Genomic DNA, 18,091 nt, shown 5'->3' with positions numbered 1-18,091 from the left:
GTATGTGTGTGCAAACGCTGACTCTGCAGTTTTTAAAATTATATCCAATATGGCCGCCTCCCTGTGTGTCTGGGGGCGTGGCCATAATACTTTTTTTTTTTTGCCCTGACTTGACGCATGTGTGTAACGAATTTCGTGGCTGTCCGACAAAGTTGGCGTCGGACCCCCCATAGGCACAATGCATTGTGATTTTTGTAGGTGGCGCTAGCGCGCCACTTTTTCATGCCCAATTTTAAAACACATAAAATAATTAATTTTTCGCCGGTTCTGAGCTTGGTTCAAAGTTTGGTGAGTTTTCGAGCATGTTCAGGGGGTCAAATTGCCGTTTAAACAGCAGAACAAAGAAGAATTAAAGCCGCAAGCGGCGTTGTAGGCCCTCGCCGGCCGACAGGCCGTTGAGCTGACCCGCCGACGCACGCCGCTTTTGTCCTGAGTGCTTCGCAAGTGTTCAGATTTGAGCTGCCTGAGTAGCTCACAGTTTAGTCAAATCGTTATTTGGATTATATGGCCATCTGCCATCAGGAGTTTCAATCCAATATGGCCGCCTTCCTGTGTGTCTGGGGGCGTGGCCACAATACATTTTTTTTTGCCCTGACATGACGCATGTCTGTACCGAATTTCGTGGCTGTCCGACAAAGTTGACGTCGGACCCTTCCCCGTAGGAGGGGTTGCCATCGCCACGGCAACACCGTAAAACCAACAACATGGTTACGATTGTGTTTTTTGATCGGGACCACATGAGGGACTTTTCTGGTAAGTTTCAATCATTTCTGGCAAAGTATTTTTTTAATTCCCATTCAATTTTTGTTATCGTTCTCTAGGGGGCGCTGTAAGGCTGATTGTCAAAGTTTCCCTTTTAATGTGTCCAGGTAGGAAGGGTCAATAAGTGTTTAAAATTTGGTTTGGATTGGAGTGTGTGTGTGTGCAAACGCTGACTCAGCAGTTTTTAAAATTCAATCCAATATGGCCGCCTTCCTGTGTGTCTGGGGGCGTGGCCTTAATTTTTTTTTTTTTTTGCCCTGACTTGACGCATGTGTGTACCGAATTTCGTGGCTGTCCGACAAAGTTGGCGTCGGACCCCCCATAGGCACAATGCATTGTGATTTTTGTAGGTGGCGCTGGCGCGCCACTTTTTCATGCCCAATTTCAAAACACATAAAATAATTAATTTTTCGCCGGTTCTGAGCTTGGTTCAAAGTTTGGTGAGTTTTCGAGCATGTTCAGGGGGTCAAATTGCCGTTTAAACAGCAGAACAAAGAAGAAAATTAAAGCCGCAAGCGGCGTTGTAGGCCCTCGCCGGCCGACAGGCCGTTGAGCTGACCCGCCGACGCACGCCGCTTTTGTCCTGAGTGCTTCGCAAGTGTTTAGATTTGAGCTGCATTGGTAGCTCACAGTTTAGTCAAATCGTTACTTGGATTATATGGCCATCTGCCATCGGGAGTTTCAATCCAATATGGCCGCCTTCCTGTGTGTCTGGGGGCGTGGCCATAATACATTTTTTTTTTGCCCTGACATGACGCATGTCTGTACCGAATTTCGTGGCTGTCCGACAAAGTTGGCGTCGGACCCCTCCCCATAGGAGGGGTTGCCATCGCCATGGCAACAGCGTAAAAACAACAACGTGGTTACAATTGTGTTTTTTGATCGGGACCACGTGAGGGACTTTTCTGGTAAGTTTCAATCATTTCTGGCAAAGTATTCTTTTAATTCCCATTCAATTTTTGTTATTGTTCTCTAGGGGGCGCTGTAAGGCTGATTGTCAAAGTGTCCCTTTTAAAGTGTCCAGGTAGGAAGGGTCAATAAGTGTTTAAAATTTGGTTTGGATTGGAGTGTGTGTGTGTGCAAACGCTGACTCTGCAGTTTTTAAAATTATATCCAATATGGCCGCCTTCCTGTGTGTTTGGGGGCGTGGCCATAAATTTTTTTTTTTTTTGCCCTGACTTGACGCATGTGTGTACCGAATTTCGTGGCTGTCCGACAAAGTTGGCGTCGGACCCCCCATAGGCACAATGCATTGTGATTTTTGTAGGTGGCGCTGGCGCGCCACTTTTTCATGCCCAATTTCAAAACACATAAAATAATTAATTTTTCGCCGGTTCTGAGCTTGGTTCAAAGTTTGGTGAGTTTTCGAGCATGTTCAGGGGGTCAAATTGCCGTTTAAACAGCAGAACAAAGAAGAAAATTAAAGCCGCAAGCGGCGTTGTAGGCCCTCGCCGGCCGACAGGCCGTTGAGCTGACCCGCCGACGCACGCCGCTTTTGTCCTGAGTGCTTCGCAAGTGTTTAGATTTGAGCTGCATTGGTAGCTCACAGTTTAGTCAAATCGTTACTTGGATTATATGGCCATCTGCCATCGGGAGTTTCAATCCAATATGGCCGCCTTCCTGTGTGTCTGGGGGCGTGGCCATAATACATTTTTTTTTTGCCCTGACATGACGCATGTCTGTACCGAATTTCGTGGCTGTCCGACAAAGTTGGCGTCGGACCCCTCCCCATAGGAGGGGTTGCCATCGCCATGGCAACAGCGTAAAAACAACAACGTGGTTACAATTGTGTTTTTTGATCGGGACCACGTGAGGGACTTTTCTGGTAAGTTTCAATCATTTCTGGCAAAGTATTCTTTTAATTCCCATTCAATTTTTGTTATTGTTCTCTAGGGGGCGCTGTAAGGCTGATTGTCAAAGTGTCCCTTTTAAAGTGTCCAGGTAGGAAGGGTCAATAAGTGTTTAAAATTTGGTTTGGATTGGAGTGTGTGTGTGTGCAAACGCTGACTCTGCAGTTTTTAAAATTATATCCAATATGGCCGCCTTCCTGTGTGTTTGGGGGCGTGGCCATAATGTTTTTTTTTTTTTGCCCTGACTTGACGCATGTGTGTACCGAATTTCGTGGCTGTCCGACAAAGTTGGCGTCGGACCCCCCATAGGCACAATGCATTGTGATTTTTGTAGGTGGCGCTAGCGCGCCACTTTTTCATGCCCAATTTTAAAACACATAAAATAATTAATTTTTCGCCGGTTCTGAGCTTGGTTCAAAGTTTGGTGAGTTTTCGAGTATGTTCAGGGGGTCAAATTGCCGTTTAAACAGCAGAATAAAGAATAAAGAAGAAGAAGAATTAAAGCCGCAAGCGGCGTTGTAGGCCCTCGCCGGCCGACAGGCCGTTGAGCTGACCCGCCGACGCACGCCGCTTTTGTCCTGAGTGCTTCGCAAGTGTTTAGATTTGAGCTGCATGAGTAGCTCACAGTTTAGTCAAAGCGTTATTTGGATTATATGGCCATCTGCCGTCAGGAGTTTCAATCCAATATGGCCGCCTTCCTGTGTGTCTGGGGGCGTGGCCACAATACATTTTTTTTTTGCCCTGACATGACGCATGTCTGTACCGAATTTCGTGGCTGTCCGACAAAGTTGGCGTCGGACCCCTCCCCATAGGAGGGGTTGCCATCGCCATGGCAACAGCGTAAAAACAACATGGTTACGATTGTGTTTTTTGATCGGGACCACATGAGGGACTTTTCTGGTAAGTTTCAATCATTTCTGGCAAAGTATTTTTTTAATTCCCATTCAATTTTTGTTATCGTTCTCTAGGGGGCGCTGTAAGGCTGATTGTCAAAGTTTCCATTTTAAAGTGTCCAGGTAGGAAGGGTCAATAAGTGTTTAAAATTTGGTTTGGATTGGAGTGTGTGTGTGTGCAAACGCTGACTCAGCAGTTTTTAAAATTATATCCAATATGGCCGCCTTCCTGTGTGTTTGGGGGCGTGGCCATAATTTTTTTTTTTTTTTGCCCTGACTTGACGCATGTGTGTACCGAATTTCGTGGCTGTCCGACAAAGTTGGCGTCGGACCCCCCATAGGCACAATGCATTGTGATTTTTGTAGGTGGCGCTAGCGCGCCACTTTTTCATTCCCAATTTTGAAACACATAAAATAATTAATTTTTCGCCGGTTCTGAGCTTGGTTCAAAGTTTGGTGAGTTTTCGAGCATGTTCAGGGGGTCAAATTGCCGTTTAAACAGCAGAACAAAGAAGAAAAAGAAAAAGAAAAAGAAAAAGAATTAAAGCCGCAAGCGGCGTTGTAGGCCCTCGCCGGCCGACAGGCCGTTGAGCTGACCCGCCGACGCACGCCGCTTTTGTCCTGAGTGCTTCGCAAGTGTTTAGATTTGAGCTGCATGAGTAGCTCACAGTTTAGTCAAATCGTTACTTGGATTATATGGCCATCTGCCGTCAGGAGTTTCAATCCAATATGGCCGCCTTCCTGTGTGTCTGGGGGCGTGGCCACAATACATTTTTTTTTTTGCCCTGACATGACGCACGTCTGTACCGAATTTCGTGGCTATCTGACAAAGTTGGCGTCGGACCCCTCCCCATAGGAGGGGTTGCCATCGCCATGGCAACAGCGTAAAAACAACATGGTTACAATTGTGTTTTTTGATCGGGACCACACGAGGGACTTTTCTGGTAAGTTTCAATCATTTCTGGCAAAGTATTTTTTTAATTCCCATTCAATTTTTGTTATCGTTCTCTAGGGGGCGCTGTAAGGCTGATTGTCAAAGTTTCCCTTTTAAAGTGTCCAGGTAGGAAGGGTCAATAAGTGTTTAAAATTTGGTTTGGATTGGAGTGTGTGTGTGAAAACGCTGACTCAGCAGTTTTTAAGTTTCAATCCAATATGGCCGCCTTCCTGTGTGTCTGGGGGCGTGGCCATAATACTTTTTTTTTTTTGCCCTGACTTGACACATGTGTGTACCGAATTTCGTGGCTGTCCGACAAAGTTGGCGTCGGACCCCCCATAGGCACAATGCATTGTGATTTTTGTAGGTGGCGCTGACGCGCCACTTTTTCATGCCCAATTTTAAAACACATAAAATAATTAATTTTTCGCCGGTTCTGAGCTTGGTTCAAAGTTTGGTGAGTTTTCGAGCATGTTCAGGGGGTCAAATTGCCGTTTAAACAGCAGAACAAAGAAGAATAAAGAAGAAGAAAGAAGAAGAAAGAATAAAGAAGAATAAAGAATTTTTGCAAAAACAATATAACTTTTTTTCTGAGTATGCAATTTTTACACAAAATACATTTTCGGAATGGTCTCGACGAGGGCTACGCGTCTGTGGGGGCACACAGACACACACAAACACGAGTTGACTCGCTGCGCTCGTCAACTCGTGTTTGTGTGTGTCTGTATGTGTGTGTTGTTTAGTGTCGGGGTGTGTGTGTGTGCTGTTAAGTGTCGTGGGTGTGGGCGTGGGTGTGTTGGTCGCCCGATGGTTGACTCGCTGCGCTCGTCAACCATCGGAAGACAGTTACAAACACAGTTGACTCGCTGCGCTCGTCAACTGTGTTTGTCGATGTCTGTGTATGTGCGTGTGTGTTGAGTGTCGGTGTGTGTGTGTGTGCTGTTGAGTGTCGTGGGTGTGTTGGTCGCCCGATGGTTGACTCGCTGCGCTCGTCAACCATCGGAAGACAGTTACAAACACAGTTGACTCGCTGCGCTCGTCAACTGTGTTTGTCGATGTCTGTGTGTGTGCGTGTGTGTTGTTGAGTGTCGGTGTGTGTGTGTGTGTGCTGTTGAGTGTCGGTGTGTGTGTGCGTGAGTGTGTTGGATGCCGAGGGTTGACGAGCTGCGCTCGTCAACTTTGTCGAGGGTTGACGAGCTGCGCTCGTCAACTTTGTCGAGAGTTGACGAGCTGCGCTCGTCAACTTGTCGTCTTCTGCGTTGCAAAAGCAATAGCCCCTTACGCCTAGTATAGGCGCTCGGGCCTAATTAAAGCCGCAAGCGGCGTTGTAGGCCCTCGCCGGCCGACAGGCCGTTGAGCTGACCCGCCGACGCACGCCGCTTTTGTCCTGAGTGCTTCGCAAGTGTTTAGATTTGAGCTGCATGAGTAGCTCACAGTTTAGTCAAATCGTTATTTGGATTATATGGCCATCTGCCATCAGGAGATTCAATCCAATATGGCCGCCTTCCTGTGTGTCTGGGGGCGTGGCCACAAGACATTTTTTTTTGCCCTGACATGACGCATGTCTGTACCGAATTTCGTGGCTGTCCGACAAAGTTGGCGTCGGATCCCTCCCCATAGGAGGGGTTGCCATCGCCACGGCAACACTGTAAAAACAACAACGTGGTTACGATTGTGTTTTTTGATCGGGACCACATGAGGGACTTTTCTGGTAAGTTTCAATCATTTCTGGCAAAGTATTTTTTTAATTCCCATTCAATTTTTGTTATTGTTCTCTAGGGGGCGCTGTAAGGCTGATTGTCAAAGTTTCACTTTTAAAATGTCCAGGTAGGAAGGGTCAATAAGTGTTTAAAATCTGGTTTGGATTGGATTGTGTGTGTGTGCAAACGCTGACTCTGCAGTTTTTAAAATTATATCCAATATGGCCGCCTTCCTGTGTGTCTGGGGGCGTGGCCATAATACTTTTTTTTTTTTGCCCTGACTTGACGCATGTGTGTACCGAATTTCGTGGCTGTCCGACAAAGTTGGCGTCGGACCCCCCATAGGCACAATGCATTGTGATTTTTGTAGGTGGCGCTAGCGCGCCACTTTTTCATGCCCAATTTTAAAACACATAAAATAATTAATTTTTCGCCGGTTCTGAGCTTGGTTCAAAGTTTGGTGAGTTTTCGAGCATGTTCAGGGGGTCAAATTGCCGTTTAAACAGCAGAACAAAGAAAAAGAAAAAGAATTAAAGCCGCAAGCGGCGTTGTAGGCCCTCGCCGGCCGACAGGCCGTTGAGCTGACCCGCCGACGCACGCCGCTTTTGTCCTGAGTGCTTCGCAAGTGTTTAGATTTTAGCTGCATGAGTAGCTCACAGTTTAGTCAAATCGTTATTTGGATTATATGGCCATCTGCCGTCAGGAGTTTCAATCCAATATGGCCGCCTTCCTGTGTGTCTGGGGGCGTGGCCACAATACATTTTTTTTTTGCCCTGACATGACGCATGTCTGTACCGAATTTCGTGGCTGTCCGACAAAGTTGGCGTCGGACCCCTCCCCATAGGAGGGGTTGCCATCGCCATGGCAACAGCGTAAAAACAACATGGTTACGATTGTGTTTTTTGATCGGGACCACATGAGGGACTTTTCTGGTAAGTTTCAATCATTTCTGGCAAAGTATTTTTTTAATTCCCATTCAATTTTTGTTATCGTTCTCTAGGGGGCGCTGTAAGGCTGATTGTCAAAGTGTCCCTTTTAAAGTGTCCAGGTAGGAAGGGTCAATAAGTGTTTAAAATTTGGTTTGGATTGGAGTGTGTGTGTGTGCAAACGCTGACTCTGCAGTTTTTAAAATTATATCCAATATGGCCGCCTTCCTGTGTGTTTGGGGGCGTGGCCATAATTATTATTTTTTTTTGCCCTGACTTGACGCATGTCTGTACCGAATTTCGTGGCTGTCCGACAAAGTTGGCGTCGGACCCCCCATAGGCACAATGCATTGTGACTTTTGTAGGTGGCGCTAGCGCGCCACTTTTTCATTCCCAATTTTGAAACACATAAAATAATTAATTTTTCGCCGGTTCTGAGCTTGGTTCAAAGTTTGGTGAGTTTTCGAGCATGTTCAGGGGGTCAAATTGCCGTTTAAACAGCAGAACAAAGAAGAATAAAGAAGAATAAAGAATTAAAGCCGCAAGCGGCGTTGTAGGCCCTCGCCGGCCGACAGGCCGTTGAGCTGACCCGCCGACGCACGCCGCTTTTGTCCTGAGTGCTTCGCAAGTGTTTAGATTTGAGCTGCATGAGTAGCTCACAGTTTAGTCAAATCGTTATTTGGATTATATGGCCATCTGCCGTCAGGAGTTTCAATCCAATATGGCCGCCTTCCTGTGTGTCTGGGGGCGTGGCCACAATACATTTTTTTTTTGCCCTGACATGACGCATGTCTGTACCGAATTTCGTGGCTGTCCGACAAAGTTGGCGTCGGACCCCTCCCCATAGGAGGGGTTGCCATCGCCATGGCAACAGCGTAAAAACAACATGGTTACGATTGTGTTTTTTGATCGGGACCACATGAGGGACTTTTCTGGTAAGTTTCAATCATTTCTGGCAAAGTGTTTTTTTAATTCCCATTAAATTTTTGTTATCGTTCTCTAGGGGGCGCTGTAAGGCTGATTGTCAAAGTTTCTCTTTTAAAGTGTCCAGGTAGGAAGGGTCAATCAGTGTTTAAAATTTGGTTTGGATTGGATTGTGTGTGTGTGCAAACGCTGACTCAGCAGTTTTTAAAATTATATCCAATATGGCCGCCTTCCTGTGTGTCTGGGGGCGTGGCCATAATACTTTTTTTTTTTTGCCTTGACTTGACGCATGTGTGTACCGAATTTCGTGGCTGTCCGACAAAGTTGGCGTCGGACCCCCCATAGGCACAATGCATTGTGATTTTTGTAGGTGGCGCTGACGCGCCACTTTTTCATGCCCAATTTTAAAACACATAAAATAATTAATTTTTCGCCGGTTCTGAGCTTGGTTCAAAGTTTGGTGAGTTTTCGAGCATGTTCAGGGGGTCAAATTGCCGTTTAAACAGCAGAACAAAGAAGAAGAATAAAGAAGAATAAAGAAGAAAGAATTTTTGCAAAAACAATATAACTTTTTTTCTGAGTATGCGATTTTTACACAAAATACATTTTCGGAATGGTCTCGACGAAGGCCACGCGTCTGTGGGGGCACACAGACACACACAAACACGAGTTGACTCGCTGCGCTCGTCAACTCGTGTTTGTGTGTGTCTGTATGTGTGTGTTGTTTAGTGTCGGGGTGTGTGTGTGTGCTGTTAAGTGTCGTGGGTGTGGGCGTGGGTGTGTTGGTCGCCCGATGGTTGACTCGCTGCGCTCGTCAACCATCGGAAGACAGTTACAAACACAGTTGACTCGCTGCGCTCGTCAACTGTGTTTGTCGATGTCTGTGTGTGTGCGTGTGTGTTGTTGAGTGTCGGTGTGTGTGTGTGTGTGCTGTTGAGTGTCGGTGTGTGTGTGCGTGAGTGTGTTGGATGCCGAGGGTTGACGAGCTGCGCTCGTCAACTTTGTCGAGGGTTGACGAGCTGCGCTCGTCAACTTTGTCGAGAGTTGACGAGCTGCGCTCGTCAACTTGTCGTCTTCTGCGTTGCAAAAGCAATAGCCCCTTACGCCTAGAATAGGCGCTCGGGCCTAATAAAGAATAAAGAAGAATAAAGAATTTTTGCAAAAACAATATAACTTTTTTTCTGAGTATGCGATTTTTACACAAAATACATTTTCGGAATGGTCTCGACGAAGGCCACGCGTCTGTGGGGGCACACAGACACACACAAACACGAGTTGACGAGCGCAGCGAGTCAACTCGTGTTTGTGTGTGTCTGTATGTGTGTGTTGTTTAGTGTCGGGGTGTGTGTGTGTGCTGTTAAGTGTCGTGGGTGTGGGCGTGGGTGTGTTGGTCGCCCGATGGTTGACTCGCTGCGCTCGTCAACCATCGGAAGACAGTTACAAACACAGTTGACTCGCTGCGCTCGTCAACTGTGTTTGTCGATGTCTGTGTATGTGCGTGTGTGTTGAGTGTCGGTGTGTGTGTGTGTGCTGTTGAGTGTCGTGGGTGTGGGCGTGGGTGTGTTGGTCGCCCGATGGTTGACTCGCTGCGCTCGTCAACCATCGGAAGACAGTTACAAACACAGTTGACTCGCTGCGCTCGTCAACTGTGTTTGTCGATGTCTGTGTATGTGCGTGTGTGTTGAGTGTCGGTGTGTGTGTGTGTGCTGTTGAGTGTCGTGGGTGTGGGCGTGGGTGTGTTGGTCGCCCGATGGTTGACTCGCTGCGCTCGTCAACCATCGGAAGACAGTTACAAACACAGTTGACTCGCTGCGCTCGTCAACTGTGTTTGTCGATGTCTGTGTGTGTGCGTGTGTGTTGTTGAGTGTCGGTGTGTGTGTGTGTGTGCTGTTGAGTGTCGGTGTGTGTGTGCGTGAGTGTGTTGGATGCCGAGGGTTGACGAGCTGCGCTCGTCAACTTGTCGTCTTCTGCGTTGCAAAAGCAATAGCCCCTTACGCCTAGAATAGGCGCTCGGGCCTAAATAAAGAATAAAGAAGAATAAAGAATTTTTGCAAAAACAATATAACTTTTATTCTGAGTGTGCGATTTCTACACAAAATACATTTTTGGAATGGTCTCGACGAGGGCTACGCGTCTGTGGGGGCACACAAACACGAGTTGACGAGCGAAGCTCGTCAACTCGTGTTTGTGTGTGTGTCTGTGTGTCTGTGTTGTTTAGTGTCGGGGTGTGTGTGCTGTTGAGTGTCGTGGGTCTGGGCGTGGGTGTGTTGGTCGCCCGATGGTTGACTCGCTGCGCTCGTCAACCATCGGAAGACAGTTACAAACACGAGTTGACTCGCTGCGCTCGTCAACTCGTGTTTGTGGACCTCTGTGTGTGTGCATTTGTGTTGTTTAGTGTCGGGGTGTGTGTGTGTGCTGTTGAGTGTCGGTGTGTGTGTGCATGGGTGTGTTGGTCGTCCTCAACAGCATGGCAAAGTTGGATGTCGAGGGTTGACTCGCTACGCTCGTCAACTTGTCTTCTGCGTTGCAAAAGCAATAGCCCCTTACGCCTAGAATAGGCGCTCGGGCCTAATAAAGAATTTTTGCAAAAACAATATAACTTTTTTTCTGAGTGTGCGATTTCTACACAAAATACATTTTCGGAATGGTCTCGACGAAGGCCACGCGTCTGTGGGGGCACACAGACACACACAAACACGAGTTGACGAGCGCAGCGAGTCAACTCGTGTTTGTGTGTGTCTGTATGTGTGTGTTGTTTAGTGTCGGGGTGTGTGTGTGTGCTGTTAAGTGTCGTGGGTGTGGGCGTGGGTGTGTTGGTCGCCCGATGGTTGACTCGCTGCGCTCGTCAACCATCGGAAGACAGTTACAAACACAGTTGACTCGCTGCGCTCGTCAACTGTGTTTGTCGATGTCTGTGTGTGTGCGTGTGTGTTGTTGAGTGTCGGTGTGTGTGTGTGTGTGCTGTTGAGTGTCGGTGTGTGTGTGCGTGAGTGTGTTGGATGCCGAGGGTTGACGAGCTGCGCTCGTCAACTTTGTCGAGGGTTGACGAGCTGCGCTCGTCAACTTTGTCGAGAGTTGACGAGCTGCGCTCGTCAACTTGTCGTCTTCTGCGTTGCAAAAGCAATAGCCCCTTACGCCTAGAATAGGCGCTCGGGCCTAATAAAGAATAAAGAATAAAGAATTTTTGCAAAAACAATATAACTTTTTTTCTGAGTGTGCGATTTCTACACAAAATACATTTTCGGAATGGTCTCGACGAGGGCTACGCGTCTGTGGGGGCACACAAACACGAGTTGACGAGCTTCGCTCGTCAACTCGTGTTTGTGTGTGTGTGTGTGTGTGTGTGTGTCTGTGTGTCTGTGTTGTTCAGTGTCGGGGTGTGTGTGTGTGTGCTGTTGAGTGTCGTGGGTGTGGGCGTGGGTGTGTTGGTCGCCCGATGGTTGACTCGCTGCGCTCGTCAACCATCGGAAGACAGTTACAAACACAGTTGACTCGCTGCGCTCGTCAACTGTGTTTGTCGATGTCTGTGTGTGTGCGTGTGTGTTGTTGAGTGTCGGTGTGTGTGTGTGTGTGCTGTTGAGTGTCGGTGTGTGTGTGCGTGAGTGTGTTGGATGCCGAGGGTTGACGAGCTGCGCTCGTCAACCCTCGGCATCCAACACACTCACGCATCCAACACACTGCGCTCGTCAACTTGTCGTCTTCTGCGTTGCAAAAGCAATAGCCCCTTACGCCTAGAATAGGCGCTCGGGCCTAATAATCCCATCTAATCATGAAATAGTAACAGAAAATATATAATAAACTAGACTTTACAGCAAGAAGAGCCATTTGAAGGTGATATAAAAAACTGTGTAGAGCTTAAATGTCACATTTATCCATGCAGGACAAACGGGAGTTGTCTTTGCAGCGAGTGACCATTTTTTGGTTACTTTTCATAGAAATGGCGTAACAATGCTCATAGAGACTTAACATTCTCAATATCAGTGTCTCCTGAGTTTTATTCATCACCTGTAAAGTCTGCACAAGCTGGAATTTCACATGTAAAAATAAATATAGCTCCTGTGTGTAACCTGGAAGAAATATTTATGAGCACAGTGTGCAAGTAAAAAATGACAAGTAGCAAATTGTTAATTTACCAGTAAAAGTACAGTACAGGTACATGAAGGATTGTTTGAGGTATTTATTTTTGGCGTAACATGGAAACCATTCAGGTTTTAGTGACAGTGTGTTTAGGGGAGGTTCCTCCTTGCTGAATTCTTTCTAGTCCATCTCAGATGTATTTTTTTTATTTCACAATTTTTTGTGTGTGCATTTCACAACATGCAGAGTTAAAGACACATTTTTACAGTTCTTACATACATAGTAAACCTGGCGAGAGACTCCGTGCAATCATGTTCTATTTCCTGAGGCGTAGTTGTGTTAAATGATACAAACCTGACATCCGAGCTCATTATCCTTTTCAATGAAGCAATCATTTGCCTTGGTACCCCCTGCAGCAGTCAGGTGCACTGTGCTAGCGCTGTGTGTGTCGCCTCTGTAGGTGGCAGGCGATGGGGAAGGCAGGTGTTTGTGGGTGCAACGATTCCAACAGGCTCCGAGTCATTTGCACTGCAGCTGTTTGGAGGCCCCCGTTTATTTCTTTTGCTGTTTTTCATCCGTTTTAACAAGGACATTTGCAGTGCCGCTCTCTTAAACTACCAAAGACACATTTAGGACATGGCATGCCAGATGGTTCCATCCAATCCAACTGCCATGCAAAACAATACGGTTGTTTAGGTGTATAGGGGAGGGTCTCTTGACTAACAGAGGGGTGGCGGTACCCAATCAGAGGTAAGGGTGCTCATGTGGATAAAAATAAGAGGCGCTACAACTCACTCAGCGCAAATTACAAGAAGGCACTATTGTGGCGACCAATATTCCAACAATTTTAAAACTGGAGAGTGACTGAGCTTAATGTGAGGCAAAACATATCATCAAATTAACAAAGGGGAGGGGAGGCAGTGTCCCTTAAGATGAAACCAGATCCAGTGGTCTCACAGCTCCATAGCCAGCCAAGGTCCAATTAATTATTTACAGGCTAGTTTGTGTTCAATATCAGTGTAATTGTGAGGAAAAGGGAACATTGGAGTGTTTCGCAAAGTGCTTTTGCAGTTTGAGGGTACAATCACTGTCCATATTAAATGAAACCCATTTTGTTTGTACACCGTTGGCTGTCAATAAGTTATTAGCATATTCAGTGTGCAGGTTTACGCAGACAGCACAAAACTAGGTTGTGTACAGAAGTCGATGCATCTCCTATTAATATATTCATTAGTGCCATGAGACCAGAGGGAAAGGAGACGCTCACCTCCTAATGACTCTCAGAGTATAAGTGATGCCCTGCCTGGCTAGCTGAGCTGTGATAACTGGAAAACAAAGTTATAAATGCATTCCACCTCTCTCCTTTAGGGGTTCCAGCAATTACTCAATCTTTTTGAGAGACGCTGGGAGGCATTTCCCCGTACTGCCCTCACAAGCTAATGTGCACCTTTGGCGTTTTTGTTCTTCTTCGACCCATGCCATATCACTTCCTCTTACCTATGCATGAACACACACCGATTAACTTTATCTCCCTATACTGTCAAAGCAGCTCCACAGTGCTTCCATTGGCCCTCATCTATGCAGAGCAGATGGCTGCTTTTCTGCACCACACGGCCAACACTAAAGAGATGAGGGGAGCTCTTTAGGAAGAAAAAGACTTTCAATCTGCTTTTGCAACTGTAGTTCCTCCTCATCATCACATCTTTTTTTTTCTGGATGGCGTCAGCAGCAACACTCTTCCAACACACCACCTCTACAAATCTGTTGCACTGAATCGATGCTCTGCAGCTAGCAGCTGTTGACGATTATGTAAATAGTTAATGCATATGCAAGCAAGTTAAACACAAGGTCACACAGTGACATTATTAACATGCAGCTAAGGGTGTACAGTCGACTGGCCAAGAATTCCAAACTCGTAGGCTCCCCTGGTCTCTACCTTCTCACTCTGACACGTGGGAATGCACTGCATATATATGGGGAGATGCATTCATTATTCATGCGGAGAGTCAGTTTGAATGGTGGAGTAGTGGTGCTATTCTTGAAGAGGATGGTGAGCAGAGTCTTCGAGAAGGTGAGTGATTTATAATTTTGTTTTTTCTTGTGTGGAACCGCAGCGTTTGTATAATTCAGGATTGTAATAAGTAAACCTTGAGGAATAAATCAAAGATTTGTTTTGTGGCCGTCGTCATGGCCGACGGTGCTTATGGTTCTAATGCTAGAAACACATCAATGCTTGAGGCTAAAAGAACAGGTGAATGATTAGGCACTAAAATCGCTAATAAACGGTTCATGATAGGCTACAACAAGCTGTATAGTCTCATTCTAATTTAATAATTTACTTTATTGAGTAAATACGGTAAAAGGCTGTCAAGGGACAAGGGTTCCTGAAAGAGAACAGCAGTACTTACGATGTGGAGCATGATGTAATCGCCCAGTCGTGGGGCGCTGTCGATGCGGACGAGGATCCCGTCTTTGATGGTCGTGCTAAACCCCACTGCCAGCCGATCCGTCCGTGTGCTTGGTCGTTCATTATTGGGCCATGTGTATGTAATCAGACCCCCCCCTTTACCAAAGATATATGTGGTGCCAGCTGTGGAAACACAAGTTGAAAATGGAAGCAATTAGATTCGTTCTATTAGAAACAGACAAAAAAAAAGAGATACAGTGTAAGTCTGTGGTGAACAAAGATGGCTAACTGGACATTAAGGAGCACAACGCTTCCTGACTGTTTCCTGACAAAACAAGACACAAACTACGGCCATCAATAGCTAAATCCTTTAACTGTATATTGCTGCTGCTACAATGTAACTGTGTCAACTTCTATTTTAGGTTTTCTAATGTTATTCAGCCACCAGCAACTTTTAGGTGGAAGTAAGCAGTTCCTCCGACGCCATCTATGACCTATGCATGTCTTAAATATTGCCCCTTTCCTGGGAATAAAAGTCAGTAAGACCAGAACCGGATAAGTCTCCCAATCCTCACGTATTATATATGAGACCTGCAACTAAAGAACAAAGGATAGCACAAGAAAGGAGAGGGGATCGAAGAACCTTCATCTGGTTTAATTTGACAAATGCTGTGAAGAGAAAAAAAGAGGGGCAGGGAAGGCGTCCAAAATTACATGTTGTTATTAATCCATCAGCCACTATGCAGATCTGTGTCAGATTAGGAGCTCTGATTGGATCACGCTAAGCCCTGAGCCACGAAATCTGTGAAACCTGCTTGTGGATTGTCTTTTTTAATTCTCATTACATGGAACAGAGGAAAAGAGAAGTGCTATTTGTTCACAACATTGTACTCAATTCTAACTTCTAGAGCATTCTCTAGAATGAAAGCAGTGAATTCTTGAGCCGCTCAGCCATCTCATCCACATTTAGGCAAAGATAATCAAGAGATCAAAGGCATTAGAGCTACAGCGGGTAGATGTGTGGGTGAATCAATATGGAAAATGAAACAGAGCCTGTGGCCTTAGGATACGGGAAAGCATTCGGCCCACCTCAGAGGCTGACACAGGACTGGTAATGAAGTCTTGCATCAATGTATTCATTTTTATATATATAAAAAAATCTGCAGCCTTCATTATCCCTCTGCATCCCTTTCTTCTTTATCATCTCCATCTCCCCCGTCTATCCTCACAATTTCCAATCACATCCTCTCCAAATCACCTAAACATGTGTTTGGCCTGGCGATGGGTGCCCAGCTGTTTCAGTGTTTCCCCTGTGAAGCAGCCAACAATCTGCTCTGTGGTCCATAATACCCCGGGGACTGCAAGAACATATGGATGCGATGGAGGAAAAGCTGCAGAGAGACTCTATTGGCCAGATTAGCATCTCTGTTAGCCTTTATACCAGAGGTGGGCAAACTTTTTGACTTGCGGGCCACAACGGGTTCTAAAATTTGACAGAGGGGCCGGGCCAGGAACAGATGAATGGAGTGTTTGTGTGAACTAATATAAATGACATTCAAAAGCCATCACATGAAAGGATTTGGCCTTTTACAAGTAGCATTACAGGGAAAAGGTCAAATGAATGAGATTTAATTATAATACAATTTAATTTAATGATATCATTTGGACAAGTTCGGCGGGCCGGATTAAATAGCCCAACGGGCCGCATTTGGCCCCCGGGCCTTGGTTTGCCCATGCCTGCTTTAGACACACAAACGGCTCTGTAATTTACACATCTCAGGCGCCAGCAATGAAAACCTTGAACTAAAGACATGCACCTACTGCGTGGTAGCACCTCTACTCGACGCTATTGCCCGATTTTGGTTTTCCAACTGGTGAAAGTATTTGATATTTACTTTTTTTAAGGCTCAAGTAGAAACAGCAAAGACTGACTGATCAGGAAGAGGCATCATAAAAAGAAAACAGGTTCACCATGCTAGTAGCAAAGCTGCTTTAGTGTGCAGCTTCCATATGATGAGATTGAAAAGGCGAGCGTGTCACCATGACAGTTTTCCATGGCGTTGCTATGACATCTACAAAACATGGTGCCTGATCCCAAAGCCGCGTTTTGTTGAGTTAAGCCTTGTCCCAGGGGAAACATGACTTTAGGTTGTTTGATGTGATGAAATATGTCTTGAATGGCTTCCTCCTTGTAAACACTGTTGGGTTAGTTGCAGTACACTAAAAAAAAGCAACTTTATGATTACAGCCATTTAAAGGCAACAGACATCTTCAGTCACAGCAAAACCTTTTTTTGTATCTTCAATGGTATCATTATGGCTGAAAACAAGGCCCTGATCCCATGAAGGCACTTTGCACCACATCTGGAAGCCCTGTCTCATTGCCTCAAAGTTTCTTCACGCCAAGAGTTCATGCAGACTCGGGATCAGTTTTTTTTTGGCAAACTTAGTCTATCACATCTATCACACATTCTTTTTTTTTGCAAGGGATGACAATGATGGGTGGAAAGGTGCAAGCACTCCAGGGAGCCAATTATCGCATTGAGGAGATTTGTGTTGTCCATGAAAAACACACACAAACACACACACACACACACTGACAGAGGAACAAATGCAAATGATATGGCCTAAATATATAAAGACGTGTGCAAACCTATTTACACACACGCAAACACTGAATGAGTTCACACGTTCACACAGTGAGTGACAATCTGCATGTATAGAGATGAGACAGAGGGAGGTCTCAAGCGTGGTCCAGTCAAGTGTGGATATATCACTGCATTGCAGCAAGATTGTAAGGAGAGTAATATAAAAGTGAAAATAATTAATTGTGTGTTTAAAATGTTCAACCGCTTTTAGCAAAACTGTTAATTCCAACGTTTTTTTCTCCAGTATCGAAAATGAGACAGACCAAGAGCAAAATGCAAAGACCAATAATCTACTGGGCTTTTTATTTATTGAATAAAGTAAATCAACATGCAAAAATAGCTTTCACTGATTTGCAGAGCGTAGTCTATCGGTATGACGATCACACATTAGCGCTCAGGCAAAAACCTTTTAAAATGTGCATTTAATTAAAAGTGCACCAACACATAAGAATGACATTCACTGTCTGGAAAAACAACTTGGTTCATTAACAAGACAGCCTTTAAAGGAAATCCGTGCTGAAGTGATGGGCTCAAGCACCTGAACCTTTTAAAAGTCCTTTGGGTAAGTGAACTATAGAGTCGACATTTAGAATGTTAATCCAGTCAAAAAAAATTAAACAAATGCAGTCATAATTATGATCTTTTTTTGGAAAATTCTTCCTCAAAAAGTGACTTTTCCTGTTTTGTTTTTTTTACAGTTACTCCAGACATGGTCATTTGCTATTGTTGCATTTTCCAGCAGTATTTCACCATCTTTTGAAACATGCAACCTTGCTATGGACTCCAGGCATTAAAAAAAAGGCTGTTTAAGTTGTTGGTAGCTTTAGCCTATGGGTACTCTTTTGAGCAGTGATAGAAAAAGCTAATTACCAATGAAATCAAATTAATTATCTCAATAAAAGAGCGTTAAAAATCTAGGTTTTACTCTCCAAAATTGTGATTCATTGCTTCGGCAGTGAGCCTCCGTTTAG

General features: G+C 45.4%; 1 protein-coding gene across 1 annotated transcript in view; it reads right to left on the bottom strand.

Moving 5' to 3' along the window:
* The window catches only part of nrxn3b (neurexin 3b), a 209,012-nt gene that overhangs the window by 51,784 nt on the left and 139,137 nt on the right, over positions 1-18,091 (bottom strand). The window contains exon 19 of the mRNA XM_068753834.1: positions 14,475-14,656. Coding sequence (XP_068609935.1) covers positions 14,475-14,656 — 182 coding nt within the window. The remainder of the gene's footprint in view (positions 1-14,474; positions 14,657-18,091) is intronic.

This window comes from Brachionichthys hirsutus, chromosome 20 (genome assembly GCF_040956055.1).
Source record: "Brachionichthys hirsutus isolate HB-005 chromosome 20, CSIRO-AGI_Bhir_v1, whole genome shotgun sequence".
In the NCBI taxonomy this organism is placed as follows: Eukaryota; Metazoa; Chordata; class Actinopteri; order Lophiiformes; family Brachionichthyidae; genus Brachionichthys; species Brachionichthys hirsutus.
The sequence above is the reverse complement of the archived record's forward strand: the minus strand, read 5'-3'. Positions and strand labels throughout refer to the sequence as shown.